We start from the raw sequence: 9550 nt of genomic DNA, 5'->3' as shown, positions 1-9550 counted from the left end.
ATTCAATGCGCTTGAACGTTGTATTATAAACACTGTTGTATCTGATTTCCATAATATTGCTGATCCTCTTGCTACAATATCAGTGTTCATAATCCAAAATTTAAATGCATCAAATGATGTAACAGACTTTTGTGATAAACCTTGGGATGAGATATGTGACATGTGAGTATAATTAATGATGATTATGACAACAGATTATCCCAAAAAATTCTCTTGGATTTTTTTAGCAATATGACTGTCTTAAACACAAATTTTCAGCAATCAGAGGAAAACTAATGATAAAAAGTCAAGGGTCAAGAGCCCAACTAAATCAAACACTGATCACCATAATGGCGTCTAGAAACGTTATTCTTTTCAATAAATCATCAACATCTCTGTTAATTCTCAATAAGAACTTCTGTAGATGCCTGAAAAAAATAAGATCAAACTGTTAGTAATAAGTTCTGCTGAGATCTTCAGAGATCTGTTAGTATTTAATGTTCTGTTGGGATTTAAATGGTTTCTGTTGTCTAAGTTTTGTGGGTCACCATTGTGCTGAAGAGTAGAGTCTGTGCTTCAGTCCAGCAGAAGACCATGAAACACTGATGATATATTGCATGTTGTTTTATCTAAAAGGATTAAATATTGCAGATCTGTTAACTACAGCAAGCTGATGTTTAATAAATACAAATAAATGCCCAGTCTATCATTGTCCCAGCACTCTTTGGTACGTTTCTATATTAGAAACTTATGATTTTGAGTAAAACATCCTTGAGAAATTTAAGACACTTGTTTTCCACATGTTTTCTAAATACACTCAATTTATGACATTCTACAGTGTTAATTTATCCTAAATAATGGTAAAAAAAAGCGTACATTTCTTATGTATTATTCAATATATTATAATATATAACACAATATATTAATGCAATATATAATTTAATATATTTTCAATATATTTACAAAATATATTATATTGTTCATAAATATATGGGAATATATTTTCGTTCCGTAAGGGAAACCACGTTGGATTTGTATGTTTTTGTCAACTCTAAACCTACTCTGAAGCTCAAGTTTGTTCAACTAGCTTCCTGCAACAGGCCTATGGTGTCAAGCTCCACAAATGACAGAACTAAAGTTTTGCCCGGATATTAAAAAATAAGGAAGATAGTTATACATATTTGGAATAACTTAAGGGTGAGTAAATGATCACAAATTTTCTGGGTCAACTATTCTTTTAAGGGGTTATTTATGCTGTGCCACTGGCAGAATATGAGAACTGAGGGAAGTGGGGCCTTCTATCACTGTCAAAAGACTCCATGTTTTCATCTGGAAAAAAAGAGAAAATGAAATGAATTATTCTTTTTCATTTTATATCATTATAAAGCAACCTGTAAATCACCACTAGATGGCGCCTTCGTTATCAACCAAATATCTGTTGATTGAGAGTTACTGTAAGCATGTAGTGTAATGTCACCTTGGCCTGGGGGTGTGATGGTGATGGTCTGCCCTGTAAACTCCACATCAAAATAGCGAGTGTCTGTTTCTGAGGTTACCTGAGGCTTAAAAGGTGGAACAAGCTGTGGAGAAACAGAAAAACAATATTATACTTGAGTGACCTCTACCTGAAGGCATATTGTAGCATCCTACATAGCAACATTGTGACGTCCCAGATCCGGCCCACATCTGACACATGTGGAATGATGATCTGGCCCGCATGCAGCGTGGAATGACGGCCCTTTGGTGGCTCACTCCTGTTTACCAGATCTGGGCCACAAGCAGGCCATGGCAATGCCTTATGTCTGCCAAGAGCAAAATAATTAAACCAGAACTGAACATTATCTGAGCCACAAAATCTGTGTATATTAAATATGATGTCATCTCAGCCTAAATAAGCATGTTAACAATAAGAATCAATGAATGAAAGTAGAGAACAGAAAAAGAGACGAGCAGAAACACAAGAACTACAACTGACTTCCAGCCACAGCTTTAGATGAAATCAACTGAAGAGAAAAGAAGACATTAAATCTCTCAAGATCTCAGCAGAGGATTAAACAACTCCAGAAACGGCAATACCAGCTTCACTTATTACTAACCAGATTGACTTTATTTCTGTCAGACGTCTACAAAAGTTTTTATTAAGAATTAACTGGGTTTTTCATTTGTAGTCACCGTTTCCATTAATTGGTCTTTTAACTCTTATTATATCTTTTATCATTTTTGGCTGCTATGACAGGGTGTTTGTTAAACACATTTGCAGTAGTAAAGAAAGCTAAAATGAAATGACATTAGGTGATGGTAGTTACTTCTTGATGGCTTTAAAATCATCATGAAATCAACAAACATATGCACAATAAATTAATCTAAGCTGACACACACAGATATCAACAATGGTGACAATCAACAAAATATTTAGATAATCAACGCTGAACATCACAAAAAAGCTACTAAATGTCACAACAAAAACAACAGCAAAAAATAAAAGCAAATATTTAGAATTAAACAAAATAATAGGACAGTTCAGCTGCATAATTTATTCATGCTGCAGTGCATGCTGGGAGTTTTGTACTATGCTGGTATTTGATTGTCACCATTGTTGAGATTAATGTGCTGATTGTTGATATCTGTGTGTGTCATTAACTCTATTAATTTTCAATGAGAATTTCAGTAGACATCTAACAGAAATAAAGTCAGCCTGTGAAGCTGGTAATGCTGTTTGTGGAGTTGTTTAAACGTTGTATCAGCGATTTCAGGCCCAAACATAAATAATATATGCACGAGCGCAAAACCTCACAACACCCCTGTCAGTGATTGGTTGGAACACTATTTATTTTGGTTTTGAGTGGTGGTGAAACCAACTGTTTTTGTGTGCAGATCTCAGAGCCTAGGCTGCCTATAGAGACGCGTTTTTTTGACGACCTGCTTATGGGGCGGGCAGCTAGCGGATCGTTAGGAAAGATTAGATGAATGTGATCATTTATGTTTGGGCCTGAAATCGCTGATACAACCTTTAATCCTCTGCTCAGATCTTGAGAGATTTAATGTTTTCTTTTATCTTCAGTTGATTTCATCTAAGGTCTAAAGTCAGTTGTAGTTCTTGTGTTTCTGCTCTTCTTTCCTTCAGTGATTCTGCTTATTAAGGCTGAAATGACTCCATATTTAATATACACACATTTTGTGGCTCAGATAAGGTCCAGTTATGGTTTATACTGGTTTATGCTGGCAAACAGGAGTGGGGCCACCCAAGGGCTGTCATTCAACGCTGCATGTTGGCCAGATCATCTTGTGCCAGATTTGGGCCGTCACAATGTCATTATGTGGCATTTTGTCAATGACTACATGCTTTTATTATTATTCACCTTCTTCTCATAAACATCTTGCCACTCAATGCCTTCAAAGAACTTATGCTGCATGATTTCTTTTGCATCATCTGGACCTCCACCTAACCTGCAGACAAAAACAACAACCCAAGAAAAGATAAACAAACACCTGATCAGCCAGATTCCCTGGTTACCTTTAAGGCCTCTTCCAATAACAACTTTCAGAGAACTGTTAACAAAATCACACACTCATATGCAAAAGTATGCTTTCACTTATTTTTCATAGTCACTTTTTTTTTTCTGTTACAACAAAGCAATTCCTTAAAACATAATAGGGCTTTTCACACCCTGGGTCATTCTAAACACCGGGTAAATGTAATCCTGGGTTTGGGTTATTTTGCTTCATGTTCACTCTGCTCATAATTTACCAAGTGTTAAAAATGAATCCTGCACTGAAAAAAACAGTGTTTTTAACAGTGAAAGTAAAATTTACTTAATTTTTCTTTGGCAAGTTTTTGCACAAACATTTTTTAAGCAAATTTCACATATGGAATTAAGTAAACTCTACTCTACTAAATAATCTTAACTGGGCTAGTAAAAGGTTAAGAAATATCTATTTAGTTTAAGTTTCCTTAACAATACATTTCACTCAAACAATATAACACACTTTTAAAGTATATGCTATACTTAGAAATATCTACATAACTAATATAACAGATATTGTGTAAGCCACCACATTTACATATCAGTAGTTAAGTGAAAAGTGAACGCAGAGACCTCAATACTTGGTAGACAATACACAATGACGGTAACGTTTGATGGATCGTTTTTTTGTGTTTGAATGTGTCATTTTGAGTAGAAAATTAACTCCAAATGTCACAAAATGGCAAGTTACTAATCCTAACATCAAAAGCAATGATAAAACAGTTTAAATACTGCTGGAAAACAGTGAAAAATCAACTTCATTTATTATTCAAGGCCCAGTGCATGATGGGAACACCAGTATCAGAAAAGTTGAGTAATTATACTTTATTTTATAACGTTGATATTTATGCTTTCATTTCTACACGCTTGAACTGAGTACTAATATAGAATTTACTTATTTTATTAATAGGTTTGTGTTTGTCTCAATGAAGGGGTTTAAAACTTCTTGTACACAGATTTAGTTTTTTATAATAAATACTCCAGCTTTTCTGATTAAAATGCTGCAGGATCTCAAGTGATAGAAATCCTGGATGGTTATGATCATGTAAAATTGATACCAGAGACTAGTCCATAAAATAAATCAGGCCACTACATTATGATAATATCTTTATTATCAAGTAGCCAATTATTAAGTTATGACTGGGTAAGATATTAGACTCAATGGAGGTCAGTAGTCTGAGCTTTTAATTTAATTGTGACAATAATATATATAGTTTCATGTGAAAATGGGAAACAATAATATATATAGTTTCATGTGTTGGATTGCTCCTGTGTGCCTTGTTGCTACTACTGCTGCTGTTGAGATGGTTTGCGTCTGTAAGCTTTGTATATCTTTCTGTTTTGAATCATTATTTACTCTCATTCCTTGTTGTTTATACTGCTAAATATAGCTTACTCAACACCACACATTAACCTGACATCGTTATTGCTAGCACAACACGCTAGTAATTCGCTAGCCTGTTAGCGTGCCATCCGTGCGCTCTTTATTTATTTATTTTTTCTCTCCCACGCTCGCGCCTTTTACAAGTTCATCAAACCTTAGGTGAGTAGGATCAGTCAACAAACACAGTGAGTCATGTCATCTTCTCCTCTTATTGTCACTTGCACTTCATGTAACATGTATAGCATAGCCTTCTCTGTCAGCACAGAATTTACATGTGATAAATGCAGGGAGATAGTCAGGCTGGCGGAGAAGATTTCAGAACTAGAGACACGCATCCAAACTTTAATCAAGGTTAATTGTAAGAGTGCAAGGGCTTTAGATACTGCTTTGGATGTGACTAGCTTAGTGAACTCTGTAGATTGTTCGGTTCCGGCTGTAGTAGAGCCCGTGCAGAGTTGCAATTGGGTGCAATTGGGTGACGGTGAGACGCTGTAGTCGCAGGACAAAATACCGCTCTTCCGTTCCGATAACCATAACAAATAGATTCTCCCCACTCAGTGAAACTCCCAGTGTGAATCCTGTTGAATGTGCCCTAGTTATTGGTGATTCTATTACACGTAACGTGAAAATAAAGACACCAGCCACTGGTGAGAAAATGTGATCAGATGATGTCTGACATGTGAAATGTGATTCACATGTTTGCCGGGAGCCAGAGCGCCTGACATCAAAGCAAATTTAAAAGTGCAGGCTAATGCTAATCTTAAATTCTCTAAGATTATTATTCACGTTGGCACTAATGATGTTCGACTCCGCCAGTTGGAGATCACTAAAATTACCATTAAAGAGGTGTGTGAACTCGCAAGTATGATGTCAGGCACTGTAATTTGCTCTGGCCCCCTTCCTGTTCGCAGGAGTGATGAGATACTTAGTAGATTGTCCTCACTTAATGGCATGGCTGTCTAAGTGGTGTCCGCAAAATAATTTAGAATTCATAGACAATTAGAAAAGTTTTTGGGGCAGACCTGACCTGTTGAAAAGAGATGGTATTCATCCCTCCTGGGATGGTGCTGGGATGGTCTCTAGTAATATGGCACATAGTCTTAGAGCTCAAACATGAATTGGGGCTCAGGTCAGGAAGCAGACAGTCTGTCTCACGTCACCAAGGTCAGATAAATCACATAGAGCCTCTTTCACCTAGATATCATCATATAGAGTCTGTGCCTGTTCCCCGAATTAGGAAATACAAAAAACTTCCAAACCCATCTAAGGTTAAAAATGTAATTGATGTTCAACAAATAAAAAAACAGATATAATACAAATGAGCAAATTATAAACCTTACTTCAGAAGCACTTATTGTTAAAGATATGTAAGAAATTGTAGTCTGCCTCGACCCAGATTCCACTCCTAAATATATTTTAGAATGAGCTCGTCCCCAAAATGGCTTAATTATCATATAGATTAAGGCAGTCAAGTTATATTGTTTCTTGACCATTTGGGTTGATTACATCCTGAGCAAATGGTAGTCAATTGTAGAATGGGAATGGGTGTGGGACACAGAGAACCTTCTCAGACAATGGGGTGTCTCAACTTCATTAACATACAGACCACAGCTGTTACAACAAGGGCAACTTAATTTACATTAAGAGTTGTAAACTGTAACAGGATAAAAGGTTTAAGATTTGGATGTTCTGGGTTCATTCTGACGCCGGTGAACCCAAGGTGCTTTGTGTACCTTGCCACTGCTAAGCTGTAATAAACTTCATTTTTGAGATCTTCGACGTCCACGTAATTTTTTCTTACAGATATGATTACAGACTATAACCTAGATGTGCTGTGTTTGACAGAAACCTGGCTAAAACCAAACGATTACATGACTTTAAATGAGTCCACCCCACAAGATTACTGTTATAAACATGAACCTCGTCTGAAAGGCAAAGGGGGAGGTGTTGCTGTAATTTATAGTAATATTTTCAGAATTACTAAGAAGTCTAGTTTCAAATATAATTATTTTGAAGTGTTGGTGCTTAATGTAACAATATATAGTGTAAATGTAAAATCACGTTTGACATTTGTGCTGGCTACTGTATAAAGGCCACCAGGGCACCATACAGACTTTCTCAAAGAATTTGCTGACTTTCTATCAGAGTTAGTACTGGCTGCAGATAAAGTCATAATTGTTGGTGATTTTAATATACATGTAGATAATGAAAAATATGCATTAGGATTGGCATTTAAAGACATTCTTAACTCTATTGGAGTTAGACAACACGTGTCAGGACCTATTCATTATTATAATCATACTCTAGATCTAATATAATCACACAGAATCGATGTTGATGCCGTTGAAATTCTGCAGCAGAGCGATGACATCTCAGATCATTATCTATTCTCGTGTAAACTTCATTTAGCCAAGGCTGCAAAGCTGACTCCGTTGTTACAAATATGTCAGACCTATCACTTCTGCCACTAAAGATTGCTTTATTAATAATCTTCCTGATCAGTTTCATCATCTCAGCATCCCAGATAGCTTAGAAAAACTTGATATTGCGACAGAAACTTTTAACTCTCTCTTTTCCAGCACTTTAGACACAGTTGCTCCGTTGCGCTTAAAGAAGATTAAAGAAAACAGTCCAACGCAGTGGTACAACGAGCACACTCGGGCCCTTTACTCTGGCCCAGAAAAATGGAGCGCAACTGGAAGAAAACAAATCTAGAGGTATTTCGCATTTCATGGAAAGAGAGCTCGATTGCATACAGAGAGGCCTTAAAAGCTGCTAGATCTGCTTATTTTTCAACCCTATTAGAAGAAAATAAACAAAACCCTAGGTATTTATTTGAAACAGTGGCTTAACTAACGAAAAATAAAGCTTCAAGCCCAGAAGTTTCCAAGAAGCACAGCAGTAATGACCTTATGAACTTCTTCACTTATAAGATTGATAATATCAGGGAGAAAATTATAACTATGCAACCGTCTACTACAGTATCGCATCAGGGAGTGAAAAATTCGATTCATTCATTACTATAGGAGAGAAAGAATTTTCTAAACTCGTTAAATCATCTAAATCGACAACATGTATGTTAGACCCTATACCGACTAAGCTACTGAAAAAAGATGCTTCCAGAGGTCATAGATCCTCTTCTTAATATCATTAAGGCCCTGTTTACACGAGAACGCTCGCGGGTGAAAATGTAAAAATATTTGAACAGATGTGCCTTTCGTTTAGACGGCGACGGCGTTTTTGGGGCTTAAAAACGCAAAAAAGTGAAACCACCCTCCAGAGTGGAAATCTTAAAAACGCTCCACCGTCGCGTTTCCATCTAAACGGTAAAAACGCAAAAGTCTGCTAGACAGTGAAGGCAACGATCAGTGCTTCACATTGCCGCCTGGAGTGCATACTACATTGAATTTCATACACTTTTGTGTCACCGTATGCACGCAGATTTCCCCCCCATACCGCTCGTCTAAACGCAGAATAAAAAGTGATCACTTTTGCGTTTTCTCTTCAGATCGTTTCCGTGTAAACGTAGCCTAATTCTTCTTTGTCATTAGGATACGTACCAAAAACCTTTAAGCTGGCTATGATTAAACCGCTTGTTAAAAAAACACAACTTGATCCTACAGAATTAGTAAATTACAGGCCAATCTCGAATCTACCTTTTCTGTCAAAGATACTAGAAAAGGCAGTATCTTCACAACTATGTTCCTTTTTATAAAGAAATGATATCTGCGAGGATTTTCAATCAGGATTTAGACCGTACCATAGTACTGAGACAGCTCTCATTAGTCACAAATGATTTGCTCTTATCATCCGATCGTGGTTGTATCTCTCTATTAGTGTTACTTGATCTTAGAGCTGCATTTGACACTATCGACCACAACATTCTTTTAAATAGACTCGAAAATTATGTTGGCATTAGTGGAATTGCATTAGCATGGTTTAAATCATACTTATCTGACCGTTATCAGTTTGTAGCAGTAAATGAAGAGATGTCTTATCGATCACAAGTTCAGTATCGCGTACCACAAGGCTCAGTACTAGGACCGTTGCTGTTCACTCTGTACATGCCACCCTTGGAAGGAAGCATGGCATTAGTTTTCACTGTTATGCTGATGATATGCAGCTCTATATTTCTTCACACCCTGACGAAACTTACCAATTGTCACATGCCTGTCCTGTCTTGTGCTGCACATGGGTGTTTTGTTATTTTGGGCTATGTGCTCATGTCATTGTCTGATCCCTCCCACTTGTTATCTGATTATTGTTTGAGTTCTTTCACCTGTTCCCTCTTGATTAGTTCCCTTTATAAGTCCCCTCTTGTTTGCAGTCTGTGTCGGTTCGTTGTCTAATGTTTCCTGTTCCCTGTGATTCCCCAGTAAGTTCTTGTTCTGTTTTTGGTTTTGTATTTACTAGTTATGTTTTCCCCCTCGTGGGTTTTGTTTTGTGTTTAGCTTTTCTTTTATTAATAAATATTTCTTTCTCTGCACTTGAGTCCTCGCACCTTTTGTATTTACCCATTCCGTGACAGAACGAACCGACCAATGAGGACTCAGCGGAGAAAGGGGGCGCAACCAGTCTCCTGTCCGCACTGGGAGCGGATTCTCCGATTTCAGGAGCTAATCTCCCTTCGTCAGCAGGGGACGGGGGTGAGAGAATTCAGTCA

At 37.0% G+C, this 9550-nt stretch overlaps 1 protein-coding gene across 2 annotated transcripts in view; it reads right to left on the bottom strand.

Moving 5' to 3' along the window:
• Nucleotides 1–604: 604 nt before the first annotated feature.
• LOC311068021 (RAC-alpha serine/threonine-protein kinase) overlaps nt 605–9550 on the bottom strand; it is a 44283-nt gene continuing 35337 nt past the window's right edge. For both annotated transcript variants that reach the window (XM_084090186.1, XM_084090187.1), the window contains exons 12-14: nt 3339–3426; nt 1457–1559; nt 605–1308 (exon numbers count right to left, since the gene is read on the bottom strand). In XM_084090186.1, coding sequence (XP_083946312.1) covers nt 1229–1308; nt 1457–1559; nt 3339–3426 — 271 coding nt within the window. In that variant the 3' untranslated portion in view covers nt 605–1228. The remainder of the gene's footprint in view (nt 1309–1456; nt 1560–3338; nt 3427–9550) is intronic.

This window comes from Abramis brama (genome assembly GCF_963993115.1).
Source record: "Abramis brama genome assembly, chromosome: 18".
NCBI lineage: Eukaryota > Metazoa > Chordata > Actinopteri > Cypriniformes > Leuciscidae > Abramis > Abramis brama.
This window is presented reverse-complemented; position numbering and strand designations above follow the sequence as displayed.